This window comes from Zeus faber (genome assembly GCF_960531495.2).
Source record: "Zeus faber genome assembly, chromosome: 13".
NCBI classification, from domain to species: domain Eukaryota; kingdom Metazoa; phylum Chordata; class Actinopteri; order Zeiformes; family Zeidae; genus Zeus; species Zeus faber.
Window position 1 is genome coordinate 13,995,135 of NC_137198.1, and position 15,856 is coordinate 14,010,990.

The 15,856-nt window shown below is 47.9% G+C and overlaps 3 protein-coding genes across 3 annotated transcripts; 1 reads left to right on the top strand and 2 right to left on the bottom strand.

Moving 5' to 3' along the window:
• Window positions 1–1,139: 1,139 nt before the first annotated feature.
• On the top strand, window positions 1,140–3,273 carry dnaaf2 (dynein axonemal assembly factor 2; the record flags this gene model as incomplete). The annotated part of the gene is made up of 2 exons (XM_080012002.1): window positions 1,140–2,720; window positions 2,851–3,273. 2 exons carry the CDS (start codon window positions 1,140–1,142, stop codon window positions 3,271–3,273), a joined length of 2,004 nt encoding a protein of 667 aa, XP_079868128.1.
• Window positions 3,274–3,518: 245 nt separating this feature from the next.
• Window positions 3,519–7,408, bottom strand: lrr1 (leucine rich repeat protein 1). The gene is made up of 5 exons (XM_080012953.1): window positions 6,877–7,408; window positions 5,909–6,007; window positions 5,131–5,383; window positions 4,392–4,866; window positions 3,519–4,287 (listed from the first exon to the last, which is right to left on the bottom strand). Exons 1-5 carry the CDS (start codon window positions 7,057–7,059, stop codon window positions 4,032–4,034), a joined length of 1,266 nt encoding a protein of 421 aa, XP_079869079.1. The 5' UTR covers window positions 7,060–7,408; the 3' UTR covers window positions 3,519–4,031.
• Window positions 7,409–10,067: 2,659 nt separating this feature from the next.
• Window positions 10,068–15,086, bottom strand: LOC307238680 (transmembrane protein 151B; the record flags this gene model as incomplete). Its single annotated transcript, XM_080011773.1, has 2 exons — window positions 10,068–11,702; window positions 14,940–15,086. The coding sequence occupies 2 exons, from the start codon at window positions 15,084–15,086 to the stop codon at window positions 10,068–10,070; spliced, it is 1,782 nt and encodes a 593-aa protein (XP_079867899.1).
• Between the last annotated feature and the right edge of the window lie 770 nt (window positions 15,087–15,856).

A 15,856-nucleotide genomic window follows, 5' to 3' on the forward strand; every position in this document is an offset into this window, starting at 1 on the left:
GAATCCAAATTCTAAGAGAAGCAAGGACAATTGGGTTGGAAGAAAGGCAGGACGGTCCCAATGACATTTTTTGAATGCTAGTTGCCCAGTTATAATAAATGAATTGGGGAAGGGCTCGGCCACCCACGTCCCGGGGGCGTTGGAGAAAGACTTAGCAAACTCTCGGAATTTTAAGATAAGATAAGATGGAGTAAGACCAACAGAATTTTACCTGCCCAAATAAAGAGGAAGATAGCCTTATCAATAGAATGGGGACAAAAAAAAAAAAGATTTTCCTCAAAATGTTGGTAAGCATCCGAACAAGGACAGGAATTTGGGGATTCTATTCATTTTTATTGACTGCATCCTGCGATGGTTGCAGACTGTTCCATCGAAGAATATTATTTAATGTTATGTTCTATTGACACCAAGGAACCGGAACCCCGAGCTGGTTGACTTTGAAGACGGCAAATCATTCACTGGATTTTGTACAACGAAACTGATAAAACGACGTACACCGCTCCGAATTACTCAAAAGGAAATCAGATTGTCATTATTTACGTCGTCGCTAGAAGCGCCACGCTGCGCTGTTTAACAGTGTCCCGTTGCCATGGTAACGTCAACATCAATGACGGACACAGAGCCGCGATCTCGTCTCTAGCGCAACGGTTCTTTCGTCGATGAACTGAATATAAGTTAAGTTGCTGGTATCTTACTATAATTATTGTTATTATTATAATTATTATTAATATTGTAGTTGTTAATATTAAACAAAGTTCGCGCTACAGATTTCGAGCTCTAGAGACGCGGAATACTTCGACCGGCTCCATCGGGAGTCGCTTTGTTTCAGCGGTTCACGAAGTATTCCACTCTTAGTTCCAAAACTTTGCCCCAGGGGGAAGCAAGAGCAAGAGCGCAGGCGGCGGAAGAAATCCAGTCGTCATGAAAACGCCTGTAAACGTGTAAGGGAAGCTCTCCACGCAGGTCAATGTATTTGTGACGTCACAACCCACCGAGCGAGCTGAGCGTTGCGAGGAGCCGCAGTTTACGCCATAGAAGCAGAAGAAACCCAGGTTTCCTTTCGACGAACATATTTTGCTTGGTTGTCGGGGCACACTGCTGGAGTCACCCGTGTTAACGCAGCCCCGGTCCTCTTTACCATGGAGTGCGGAGATAGGTTGAAGGATTTAGATATGACAGTCGACGAACTCGACAGATTAACAAAGGCTTTCAAGGATGACAAATTCAGAGGGATGCTGTTCGACTACGCGAAAGAGATATCGGATCCCGAAAACAGGAGAAAAAACGAAGAGGAGATCAAACTGCTGGAGCAGCAGAGGGGGAACAGCATTGAGTTCATTCACCCTGAACCGTGCAGAGTTCTCAAAACAAGTATGAACGGCACTCAAAAGTGCTTCGTCAACATCTGTACCAACGAGAAGGTTGGTAAACCTGAATTTAGTTGTGGGGTGTCGGATGAAGGCAGGAGGGGGCAGCATTGGTCCCTGCCCCACAACCTTCACCCCGGGAGGTCGGACAGAGACCCTAAAGGAAACAAGATTATGATATATGACGTCATTTTCCACCCGGACACTCTTCACATGGCAAGCAGGAACCAAAGATTCATGGACATGGTGGACAACACCGCAGTTCAAGGGATCCAGGACAGTTTCAAAGTGACTCTCGACAAGAACAACGCGAGAGTGCTGAAAACTAAGTACAAGGGAACGCCGCAGCCTTGCGTGATCCGAAAGCCGTTACCTGGCTACAAGGCCACGGAGCCGCCGGTGGAGCCCGACCCCCTGGCGTTCCCATATCCCGACGAAAAAAGACCTGGCGCGGCGCCGCCCGACTCCAGCCCGAAGACCTTCACGGTCGCGTCCGAGAGGCCCAGAGCGCCGACGACCCCGAAGTACACGCTGAAGTACAGGTCCTTCGTCGATTTGCAGGACTTCAGGTGCTCCAGAGACTCTGCCCGGAGCCCGCGGCCAAAGGAGATCGTGGTCACGGTGGAAATGCCGCTTCTCAAGACAGCCGGGGGAGCCAGCGTAGAGGTCCAGGGGAGGAACCTGGTGCTGGAGTCGAAGAAACCGGCCTACAGCCTCGACGTTCCCTTGGCTTACCCCGTGGACGAGGAGAGGGGACGGGCCAAGTTCAACAAACAAAACGGACAGCTGACCATCACACTGCCGGTTCTCCCCGCAAACGACGGTTTTGATTTTACCGCAGGGTTCGGGGAGAACCAGGCGGCGGGAAGTGGACTGGAGGAGGAGGAGGAGGAGGAGGAGGAGGAAAACCAGGAGGGGCCGAGGGAAGGCGGCGACGAAAGGAAAGAGGACGAATTTGAAACCGAAGCGACGTCAGGATGCAGAGAGCCGAACGGCGGCGGCAGAGACGGCGAAGAAGAGGAGCCTGAAGTGGGAGAGGAGAAAAGGAGGAAAGGCGGGGAAGGCGAGGGAGAGGGAAGCGACGGGTGGGAGACGGAAAAGAGTGAACGACGCGGGGGAGTGGAACGGGCGGAAGGCTCCCGCGTTGAAGGCACTTCCGACCTGGACGCGGGTCCAGCCCCAGCAGGAGACGATGCGGAGGCTGCGGATGAGCAGAATGAGGTGTCATCTGACCAGACTAGTGGCGTAGAAGAAGAGAGGGACATACTTTCAAAAAGTTGCTCAGAGACAAGACAAGAATTGGACACTTCCGAGGCCCGAGAAGAGGCCAACGCCACAACAAATAAGAATGAGGTGAGAGATAATCAGTTATATGTCCAAGATTTAAGAATATATGATTGATAATAAAAAGACTGATCCTCTGCTAATGATGCATAAAGGTATCCATTAGTGTTTTATTTTTTCTTTCCGTTTCTTACCCTAGATACAAACATCCCTGAATCAAAGGACCAGTGAGGAAACCCTCGAGGTCACCGCGCCCGCCAAGTCCAGCCCGGGGAAAGAGCACCACCCGTCTGACGGCGACGCGACGCCCCCGACGGTCGAAGAGCTCGAAGCCGCTCAGACGTCTGGAACGGTCGACAAATTAAACCCAGAGAACTCACTTCAGACGGCCTACGCCCCGGACGCAGCCGGTGCAGACCCGGCGAATGAGGCCGCGGCGGAGGAAATTGATGCGGACGATCTCCCGGACGCGCAGCCCCCGCAAAGGCCGAGGTGCGACAGCGAACCACCGCCGGCGGTATTATGGGAAATGGGTGAGGATGGGAGGGAGACGGCCATCAGCGATCACTCCACGTCTGCCGGGTTCCCCTGGCAAAACGCCCTGTTGTATGAACTGGACTGAGTTATTTTAACCTGGAGCAGAGCCATTAGTACAGACTAACCAAGGCACCAAGACCGCGCACTACAATAAAAAGCCTTTCTATTTGACTTATCATATTTGCGAGTCTGTGAAACAAATTATTAACATATTCTGCATCAGTTTTAGCTTAATTACATCTGAAGTAAATAATGACTTGAAAAATAAACAGTGGACTTTTTTCTGTTTACAATAACAACCCCCAGGACACAACAATGAATACTCTCATTTTATTAAATGTTTCATTATTTAAAATAAATTGTCTTGTCTGCTCGGTAAAAACTAACCACCCGTACAGAAGCTGAATTATGCACAGGAACAAGGTGAATCTTAGCCTTCTATTCATTCATTGATGACTTCCATTTTGCCTCATAGATCTTACTGCCCACTTCACAGAAGTAGGGAGGCGGTCGGGACACATGCGTCTTGCATCACAAGGAAAGTAGTAACTTGGGGGCAATTTGCTGAGGAAACCAAAGGCGAAATCATGAGAACAAGAGCATGAAAAAGCCAAACCCACAGTCAGTATTACTGCCTGTTAATTGGGCATATTACTGCCTTTTCCGCTAATCTGAAGTTATTTGAAACACTTATCTTTTACAATCACCTCTTCATATCACATCTCCAACAGTGCATGAAATTTCAAAATACCAACGGGGGGGAAAAGCCGGCGTTTTGTGCTTTATATAACAAAGCTTGCGCATCAATAGTGTCCTTCGTACAATGTCAGTTAGCGCGTCCTTTTATCTGATCCCCCGCTGGAGGCAGTTGTCCAGGAACTGGGAGTAGCAGGAGATGGAGCAGAAGTGCTGCTGCACCGGCGCATCCGTGCCCCCCATGTCGTCCACCAGCACCACCGTGGACGACACCTGGTGCAGGTTCATGCTCACCGCCGTCTTAATGAAGAAGCGGACGCAGACACGGCTGCAGTCACAGGTCTTCGCCACTTCCAGGTCCTTACACAGGTGGGCGGGGATGAGGTGAGGTCCGTACGGTATCCTGCGTCCAGAGAAAAGAGGGTTAAGTGCGTCAAGGAACTACAACGCGGAGTCCGGTGATAAATGATTTTGACCTGGTGTAAACCGGTGCACACTGATCCCTACCTGAGGTTGACAACGGCCCTTGAGGCTAACTCCTGAAGGGGAAGGGGGAATTTCAGCTGGATGGTGTGGTCCAGAGGATTGGGCTGGGTGAAGGGATTCCCAAACAGGTCCAGGTTCTCCAGGCTCAACTTGCGGAAGTCGCTGGGCAGCAGAGCCAACTGGTTGTGCGCCGCCGACAGGAACTTCAGCTTGCCGAGGCGGCCGATGTGGAACGGCAGCCAAGCCAGCCGGTTGTCGTCCAACTTGAGGTTGACCAGTTCTCGGAGCTGGCAGAACTGAGACGGGAGGCCCTGCAGCCGGTTCTGGCTCAGGTCCAGGTGCTGGAGGGTCCGCTGCAGCGTGGACAGGCAGAGGGCCTCGCTGAAGCTCTCCAGGTGGTTGTTGTGGAGGATGAGCTCAGCCAGGCAGCCCAGGTCCCCGATGGTGGAGGGAAGCTTCTTAATGTGGTTGTTGCTGAGGTCTAGCTTTCGGAGAGCTGTAAAGAGGGATCGCGCACGCACGCACGCACACACACACACACACACACTTCAATACTCTGCCGGCTCGGTTACTGCGTACTTGCCTGACAAATAAATTCAGAGGCTCCTCAAATGATTACCATTTATAAAACCACAGGGCTTGAAGTTTTCTAATAACAATAATAATAATAATAATTTTGAGTGCACAAATCAAGCAATTCAAATAATAAAAAGGTTCGCCAGAGGACACAACATTCCACAAACGACATCCTGTCATCTACCTTTCAGGGACAACATCCTCATGTCCACACGCGACAGCTTGCAGTAGGAGACCTGCAGCTGCTCCAGGGAGTAGGGGAAGTTGGACGTGAGGGGGTAGTCTTTCTTGAAGACAATCGTGAGCTTTTTCTTGGGGTTTTCCACGTCTCTGGCGCGGACTGGCGTGAGCGTCGAGAGCGGAAGACTACTTGTGTCACTTCCTCTATCCGCCAAACGAGCAGCAGAGAGGAAGTTTTTCAAGCTATTTGCATCCGCCTAAAAACAAACAAACAAAAAAAAAAAAAAAAAGAGTCGATTATTACCACAAAGGCTGTGCTAACACTTACTGTATGTTCTATGATGCTGAAGTTTTTACACAATAATTGCTAGTGTGTATGGACAATATCAATCAGATTTCTTGTGTAACAAACCTAAAATCACCTTCCATGAATATCTTGACACACGTTCTTTGTCCTATATATGATAGTATAAACTGAAAAAGGATGTGGGTTACTAAGGAAAGTAGGTCTCTATAGGTTTTACTTGCCCCATTCTCATTTAACACTCAACGTCTGCACGCACACTAGTGTTTGATGTACTGAAGCTGTTATGATCTCTGTTGAAGGGCGATCGTGAATCGCACAAGAATATCACTTCATGGGCAGAAAAACACCAAAAACATAAATACAGACTATAATGGACTGAACATGCAAAGCATATTATATTCAAGGCATGTTGTGACTCTTGCTTCGCTATATGTAAAATAACCCGAGGGCTAAATTCACATGTTGGATCTTGTACCTTGCTCAAACATATGTCGACGGCAGGCTCCTTTAGTCGCACGGTGGCCTTGCCCTCCTCCACGAACCATGTGAAGAACTTCTCTATGTTGTCTCTCAACTGCAGAGGAGCATTGGATTTCAGGTGAGAGGATGGATTTGAGGTGAGCAATGGAAAAACACATTCAACAGGATGGATTTGAGGTGAGCAATGGAAAAACACATTTAACAACAGGTTGCTGCGTCCCTCCTCCCTCTATCGGGAATGGGTGGCGCACTAAAAACATAAACAAAAACCGGATTTTCAAGACGGCAAACCCCCCCCCCCCTACTCTATCAGCGATTCTCAACTTTTTACAAATCAAAAGGACCCTCGATGTGATACACATCACATTTACAGACGCCTGTTTTGTGACGATTTTGTCCCTGGGACCCAATCTGATACCATGATTTCGCCCAAAAATCACATACCTGTCTTAACTATCATTTCAGTGTTGTTTTCCAAACAGTGTGTGGTGAGGGCTCGCCAGGTGTGCCATGAAAATGTTTCACAGCGCCACTTTAAAACAAACAAATAATGGAGATGAGCTCTTGCCTTGCAAGATCAAAATTGCCAGGCTGTACTTATTCCAGCCAGGGTTCATCAGAGCAAGCTCAATTTGCACACTATTAGTAGACCATAATAATAGACAGAACAATTTGTGACGCCTTTAGTGGTTGTGACGTGGGATTATTTCTTATTGTTGATTATTATCGGTTGGGAACCACCGCTGTAGTTAGCGATAGCAGTGAAACAACGTTCAAAACAGTCATTATTGTACAGTATCTAAACGGCGCCGATGACCTGTAAATAAATTAAATAGCGGTGAAGTTGAACTATCGCCCAATGTGCCGGGGGCCTCCTGGAGCCCCCGCGTTGGGAACCGCCGCCCCAGATCTGATCTCCCCGTTCAGGAGACACTTGTCGGCTCCGCGCGTCGACTCCTGTACCTTGTACTTGGACCCGGCCCGGTCCTTGGCGGTGCAGATCATCATGTAAACACCGGCGCGTTGGTTGCTCTTGTCCGGATGCTTCCCGATGGACAGCACCGCTCTTGCGCCCTTCCCCCGGCTCCTCATCCCGAACGTGGGGAGCATCCGACTCACCACCTCGACGTCACACTGCAGCTTCATGGTTGCGGACCAGGCGAGCGGCGACACCGGGTCACACGGTTTAAGAAAAACGGGGGGGGGGGGGGGGGGGGGGAAACCCCAAAAAACCCGCGAGTGCGGGCGGAGGAAGACGTTCAACGACGGTCGGTAGACGTCACAGACGTCAACAACAGCGCCGTCCGACGAGCCAGCACGAAGCCGCCTACCCCCAGCAGAGCGACCGCTGAAATATCCCCCCAATTAACAACTCGAGAACCGCGGCGGCGGCGCGGCGCCGGGGGTTCAGCCGGTGAAACCGAGCGACGCGGACCGAACAAAAGCGACCGCGCGTTTCCCGCTTGGAGCCCGAACGCCGCCCGACGTCGCCATCCCCCGGGCTCCGACGGGCGCCGTAGCACGGGAAGTGACGTCGCCTCGTTACAGGAGCGCTTGTTTTTGGGTCGTCCGGAGGCGGGCGGCGGGCGGCGGGCGGCGGGCGGCGCACACGCACACGCGCGGCTACAAATGCGGATACGGCACCGCCCCCCCCCTCCCACCCTTCCGACGCGGTAAAAGGGAATCTAACGGACACCTTTTAACCCAAACCCTAAACCCATCCAATCAAATTTACAATACATTGATCGCGTTAAATACAATAAAAATGAACTTTCTTTGTGAAATAATAGCTTGACATTAAGAATATTCATTAGTAAAAGTAGGTAACTGAAAAAAATATTAATAACCAAAAGAGGAGTCAGTTGCATAAACTTTGTATTCATCGTTTATTTTATATATATATTTTTGTCTCATGCGCCATGAAATAATTTTTGATTAATAATTAATCATTTCTCTCTTTAATCAAAACGCTATGTATTGGTGGTTGAATTGTTTTGTGGTAATTGTACACTCGCGCTCCCCCCTCCCTTCTGTCTTCTGCTCTTTGAATAGAGTTCGTAGTTTTATTTTGTTTCCGTGTCATACTGTTTTGAGGGCCCATAGCCATATCCCACATGTGATGACATGACACACAATAGACCTACAGACATAATGAAACCTTTAAAACGTCACGTATCAATCTACACGTCATATTCCTTCTTAAAACTATCTTCAAAGGCCAATCTTTCGATTTTCGACAGCCGTCGTTATTTTATGGTCTCCCGTCGATAAATCATCATGTTCTTTCTTGATCTTGTTTTCTCTTATCGTGGTCCAAAAGACAAATGAAACACATGCATTTCCCCAGTCAGTTCATCGATCCTGACCATGTCCAGTTCAGGAAAAAAAAGAAAAGAGGAAAAAAAAAAATTTATATTCCGTAACTGTTCTTGGCATACGTTGATCTTTTCCACTAAATGTTGGCTGACTGCACAAATGAATCACCCATTTAGATACTAACTGCAGCCACTCGATGTGTGGGTTGTAGTAAATGTGTCTGGTGTTTGTTGATGCAAAGTGCCAATACTGTAGTCTACTCAATAGATTTAAAGGCTTGGGTCTGTTTTGGTTCCTAATGCAACAACCCATCACAGAGGAAGGCATTATAATGTAATTTCAAGTTTGAATTCAGTGCTTTTGTCAGTATAGGTAATAACCGGGGACTGTCTGACGTCCCATTATCCAGACCGGTGTGGAAACCGGTTTGTGGGCATTGTGAACAAATGACGACCAGGAAATATTTTTCAAGTTTCTTGCGAAACTGTTCACAACAAGTTCTTGCATGATTTCCTTTCATGCAGTTTACCTTAATCTGTATCGCCTCTGTAATCATACATGCATTAACCTCATTATCAGCACCTTACAAGTCAATAAATTAGTTAGAATAACAGTTTTGTGGATGGTTTTAGAATTATGTGACTGCACATGTTAGGATCCCTTATATTTAGGCCTAAACTTTGTAATTTGGTTTTTAAGATGTCGTTTTGGTTTTCCAGATTGTCACAAATGTAAGCATCACGTACACTAATCCACAAAAAAAAAAAAAAATAGCCAGAGATTCTTGTATGTTGTCCATGCCTTCAGTCTTTTTTCGTTTACGTTTGTCTTTTTTTTTTAATGTATGTTTACATTTCTTTTTGCAAAAAAAATAATAATATATCAAACTATAGTATTTACGGTTTTAACAGGAAAGAAATCCTCAAACCACGGTGGTGGCCTGGGTTTGAGAGGGAATTATTTAGTAAATAGGGGAGAGACTTGAGACATTAAACATGCCATGCACAAGAGGGGATTTACCCAATGCCCCCCAACACTTTTCTTTTATAAACAAATTCATGAACAAGCAAATAGAAAAAAATCTTGCCAAACAAGCATATCCACCATTTTATTGAAGGATAATAAGAATATGCTTGAATATGCTTTGACATAAATTCAAAAATGGAACACACAGACATACTATTAACAAGTCCATGGCTTTGGTTTCAGTTTGTTGTCCACTGACTCACAGTGACAATACCTTTGGTAATAGCATGCACTCAGATGAGTCACTACTGTGTGTGCCTCAGTGGGCCATATGATATATGTATACATCCCAGTTATCAAAATACATCCAGACACAACATAGATATTACAATGTCAATGTAACACATGATGGGTCATAAAAAAAACTGTTCTGCTTAGTAATGAGCATGGAAGGACGGAGCCCGAAAGCTGACAGGATGGTTCTTGACAAGATGAGAGTATGACATTGTTGAATTAGAGAATTTTTCAATGCATTTCATATACAAAACATACTGAATATCAACTGCGACCGTTGACCATTCTCATGGAGGCATCGTAAATGTGAATATTATGTCACACGCTGTCTATTACAACACAAATATATATTCTTCGAGATCTTCAAAGCTTCAGTTGCATTACGCAAGGGTCTTCCACCTTTCAGTCATTTACTGCGTAAATAGTAAAATCCTCCAGATGTATTTACCTTCCCCGTGTCACAAATCGTGACGAAACAGTGACACAAAAAAAGTATCGTTAAAATGCTCATCTGTTTTACTAATATTGGCACGCGTATACCCACAACTGATTCACGACACTGAAAAAGCTCTTTGTATTCATAGAGGGGTCTCTAGACAACAGGACCCTCTGCGTATGTAGTAGCGGCGCACCTCCCTCCCCTCCTCGGCGCCACAGTTCTCGTCCCGGTGCACGATAAGCACGGGGAAGAACCTGGCATCCCTGTAAGTGGGAGGGCTCTCGTTCAGCGCCAGCTGGCTGGAATCCGAACGGCAGCACTGCTCGTCCGCGCAGCAGCGGTCCGCAAAGTTGCTGCTGCGGCTCCGCCACAGTCCGATGGTGCGCCGGGAGCCGTACATGCGGCAGAGGGAGAAGCGGGACGTGTCCAGGGAGAGGCGCGAGTGGAAAAGGCCCCCGCGGCAGGAGAAGATCGAGGAGCAGCTGGAGCTGGCGCGGGTCGTCCTCCTCCCTCCGCCCTCCGCTCTCCCGTTCCCCTCTGGGCAGCAGGGGTCACGGTCCTCGGGTGCCAGGAGAGCCCCGTAACTCTGAGCGGGCTGGCTGCTGCCCAGAAGAAAACGGTCGGAGGACGCGCCGTCATTAATATCCGCCCTGGAAGGCGAATCAGCCGTGTCCGGGTTGAGCAGCATAGCCTCCGAGTAGCTAGGAATTATCTGGCGGTTGGAACGGATGTGCCACTCTAGCTCGGTGCTGTCTAATGTGTCTACCCTCGGAATGCCGCAGCTGCCATTGATCGGTAGAGGCCTATCGTCATCTGTGGGAGAGGGGCTGCTGTAGCTGTACTCGAGCCCGAACAGTTTCTCAATGCGGTAGTGCACATACGCAGTGCGATACTCTATTAGGACCCTCAAGGGCCAGGACAGCATCAGGAGGGCCGCCAGCCAAAAGGCCACCTGGGAAGTGTACCAAGGAAGCCGGTCCGGGTCCAGATAGGCTATCAGGTGTTCTTTGAAGTCCACATTCTTCAGCTGCATTCCTTCCCTGGCCTCCATGTAGTCATCCAGACCTTCGATCTCCGAGAAGAACCTGGATCGCTGGTTAAGGTAAGCGTTTTCCGGACCGGCCCCGGCGAAACTGAAGCACTTGGTGAAGCGCAGACGGGTCGCAGGGTGTCCCTCCAGGCCCCGGAGGTCACACGAGACATCCTTCATTCCGCAGCGGCCGTAGTCAAACTCCCCCTCGGCGACGTGCGTGTTGACCCTCTCGTGGTACACCTGCGTTGTCGTGTAGGCGTCCCCGTTGCGGTACCGCGTCACCTGCCTCGTCCGGCGAACAAAGTGGTAGCTGATGGCTTTCCACCAGACGCAGGGCCTCGCCTGTCGCATCCGCAGCACGCGCTCATACACGCCATCCACGTTGGCCTTGCACTGCAGCTCGCTCCGGGCTCGGCAGTGCCAGCACTCGACCATGTAGACGACGTAGAGCATGAGCAGGAAGGTCAGGGGGATGTAGATGTAGCCGTCTGAGCAGGGGCTGTCGTGGTAGATCATAGAGTGTCCAACCATGCCCATCCCGGAGGTCCCCCGGAGAGAGGAGGTAATGGAGGACGTGAAGGAGGAGGTGATGGCCGAGTTGAAGCTGATCTTGGTGACGCGGGTGAGCCGGCACCACGCCACGGCACCCAGACAGCTGTACATGAGCAGGGAGAGCAGCAGGCAGCGCCAGTGGGACTCGCGGCAGACACATGCTCCCAGGGACTGCTTCACCGGACACTGCTGTGGGACAAAAAGGAGATGAATAAGTAATCCGATACCTGGTCCTCAAACACTAACTTCACGCGCAATATGGAACTCCTCATTGTCAAAACTGAAACAAAGAGGAGGAAAAAGAAGCCAAGAGGAGTATTACTTTTGGCAGGACAACAACAACAACAGCACTAGAATCAAAGACACTAAACAGAGTTGGTGCAACAAAAAAAAAAAAAAAGGATCCGGACCAAAAGAATCTCAAAACGGAGCAGCATTTCCTGCCAAAATACACAAATGGCAGGACATATAAAATACTTCGGTAAATTTGAAGCCTCTCTTGTGGCTCGGACACACTTTAAGAAGCTGACAACGAAGGTCGACCGGCCTCTTTTACGAGAGAGAGCAGGGAGTGTTGCTGGCGGCTCTTGATGTGAGTAAAAGAGACAGCGGGTGACATCCACGACTCCAACGGCAAAATGTGCCCGTCGCTTCTTCAAGTTCATTTTCCAACACCAACCTTTTATTTTTAGGTTTAAAATGTTTTGTTTAATTGTTATTATTATGATTATTATAATTATTATGATTCCTTCCATGTATTTTTTTTCAATCAGATCTTCATTTATAAATTGTATTTATTCTGCTTTCTGTATGAATGAGATGATCTTGTTAGGCCAATAAAGCACTTTGAGCTTGATAGGGCGGTAGATAGACTGAGAGAGGAAGCAGGGAAGGGACATTAAGAGATCAAATGGAAAGGGTGATGCGGGATGAGGAATATAAGAGAGGCATCTCAGTGGACGGACTGATCGCTATAAGGAACCAGCTCTTTAGCCGATGACCCCCCCTGAAAAAATGGCAGTGATAACGTTGCTCACCACAGCGATGCAAATGAACATGACTGCGCTATAAATTGCTGAGCTTTCAAATGCTTAATCAGACAGTAAATCAGATTGAAGAGAGGCCATGGAGACCACTTTAATTCAATTAAACTAAGCTGTGCTATAGTGGTATGGTCCCTTTGAGGCTTGTCATCAATTCAGCAGGGTACCAAAATACTTCACTGATGTAAAGTATATTTCCCAATGTCTTTCTCTTAAATAAAATACATTGATATTGCAGATTTGGCAATTTAGATTTAGCAATGTCGAATCACTGCCATTCCACATGTCTACATTGAACTCTGGGCTAGACATCTATAAACATTTCAAAATGCCGTTCAGTTGATGAAATGCTTTGCATCGTAAATAATAAAATATACACTTGAAGCCAAGCAACTGAAGCCCCTGGTACAGTACAACAGATGAAAACAAGGCACAAAAGACGGACAAGAACACGCACACGCGCACACGCGCACGCGCACGCACACGCACGCACGCACACACACACACACACACACACACACACACACACACACACACACACACACACACGCACAGCTGCTTTTCTGCTGAGTATTGGTCACTCAATCTGCAGGATGTACAGTTGCCCAAAGTGCTCACATCTGCAATGCCCAGCAGCACCAAATATCTTCCATTCAGCAGAGACACTGAACCAGAGCGGCTTTATCTTCACTAAAAGCCTAAAGGGAACAAAACAAAGTCATGCATATTTGCCTGTTTTGAATGCTTAAAAAAGCAAGTGGGAGCTTCATGATGTGTATTGATTTATTGCACAATTCCTCGTGTGCAGGGTTTTTCAACTTAAGTGTGTCAATAATGGATGAAATTAGTGTTTGGCAGTGAAAATGCATCAAAAGAGGAAAATGACTGTCTGTGAAGTGTCCAGACGTTGGTCACGTGGCCCTGTTACAATGTGATATGAGACATTAGACATTCAAGTTTTATTTCTGGTGCTTTATAAGTGAAAGGATTTAGTGACATCCAGATTTTCTGCACTGACACAAATAAAGGAATGTTATTTATAGAACCATATACTTATTAGTAGTGCTCCAGAGATAATACACATATGAAAATTTTAAAATGAAGCACTGTACTGTAATAGTATGCTATAGTAACTATAATTGGTGTGACTCACTGTTCATGATAAAAAAAATAATACAATTATTGTTATTATTGCTATAATTATAATAATAATAATAATAGTAATAATAATAATAATAAATTAATTGTATCTAGGTTATTCCATCCAGAGATAAAAGCCCTATTGTCAATGCATTTTCAAAATGCTGAGGCATGACTATTGGACATAGGTAATAAAAATTGCTTTATGGTAAAACCGTTTGAATACAAAGCTATATAAATTCACAGAACTGAGCTCTATGCTACCAGTCTTTATGCAACAGTACTACAGGGGATTTCTCAGCAAATTAAGTTTTGATGTCCACAGTCCTTCACATACACACACGCTCACGCACACACATAGACACACAGACACACAGACACACACACAGACACACACACACACACACACACACACACACACACACACACACACACACACACACACACACACACACACACACACACACAATTTGATAACCTGGAACAAACCTAGAGCTTTCAAAGTTTAATGCGTGTAGATTACATTGCAAGTTGTTCCCTCCGTAACCAAAATCCTCTTGGGAGCCAAATACATTTTGCTTTTCAGGCCGGGTATACCTTTCTGCATCACTGGATCCTATCTTGTGAAATGGTTTGTTGTGACATTTGTGCAGCAAGAAATTGTGTTTTGCTGCAGGTGGAATCCATTGTAAAATACTGTTTATATAGAGGAGAATAAGGGTTTATAAGTAAATTCAAAGTCATTATGCAACATCATACATTTCATCAAATGTCCAGGTGTGTTTCAAGATAAAGCATAATATGGCTATATTATAGGGCTATGAGATGCACTAAAACAACATAAATTATGTCCTACAGCAGAAAAATTACACTCTACTTTAAATAAACCCTCCGATCAATCAGTAGCAAATGTGTGTACATATAAATATTGTGTACAAATACATAGACTGTATGTGTACATGTACTTTACTTGATTTTTATTTTTTATCTTTTGTATTTGACTTGTACTGTTCTGTCAGCTTATGCTGCTGTAACACCAGAACTCCCCACGCTTATCTTTTATTCTTATGATTATGATTATTATTATTATTAGTAGTAGTAGTAGTAGTAGTAGTAGTAGTAGTATAGTAGCGTTTATTTCGTTTAATTTTAGCGTAGCAGTCGTTTGGACTGACTTTTGCCCCCTTTAGAAAAAGTGACACCGATGAGTTATATCCACAGTAATTGCTGACTGTCCACCTACCTCCTCCGGGACATCAATATCAACCGGTGAGTCTCCCTCCTCCTCCTCCTCCTCCTCCTCCTCCTCCTCTCCTCCATCAGCACCATCCACGCTGCTGGCCGCCGTGCCTTCCGCAGTGCTCTCGCCATCTGGATCAGCGGAAAACATGCTGCACTTCTAGCATGGATGCGCAGCTCACTCCCCTTTATCAGCCCGTGTTGTGTCGGACTTCCTCCCCCCGGCCGTCCCCTCGCCTCCCCGCTCCCCGTTCCGCCCCGAACCCCCTGGGCCGGAGCCAAGCCGCCGCCGCTGCCGCTGCCGCTGCTGCTGCTGCTGCGGCTGCTGCTGCGGCTGCTGCTGCTGCTGATGCTGCGGCTGCTGCTGCTGCTGATGCTGCGGCTGCTGCGGCTGCTGCTGCTGCTGCTGCTGCGGCTGCTGCTGCGGCTGCTGCTGCACGGAGCGCGGATCCCGCGGTGGTCGCGACTGACTGGACGGGGGAGGGGGGCGGGGTCCGGGGATCTCTCCGCAGCAGAGGCAACACAAGTTGACCATGGTGGCGTTCCAAAGAAGCGGGAACAGGGCGCTGGGGATAACGCAACGCGTCTGTTCAAAAGCCCCCCCCCCCCTCCCCCGCGTGTTTAATCGCCCGACGGCCGCCGCAGCGGTCGCCCCCGTCGCGCAAATCAAGCGCGAATTCGGGAACGACGCGAGTGCGCTGTCCGAGGTGCTGAAGCCGTGACGTCAGAGGGAAGGTGACGGCGTTCCGCTCGAAGGGCTCGTTTCGTCGGCGCTCGGAAATCGCCGGTTCCGAGTTCGTAGTCCTGCACTTCCAAGCGACATGTGTCCCATCGCCCCGGTTCTGGAACACATGGATCTGCCCCCGAAATCCCTCTGCGCTTTTCCCAAGTCGGACAGCGGATTTCTCCCACGACTTCAAT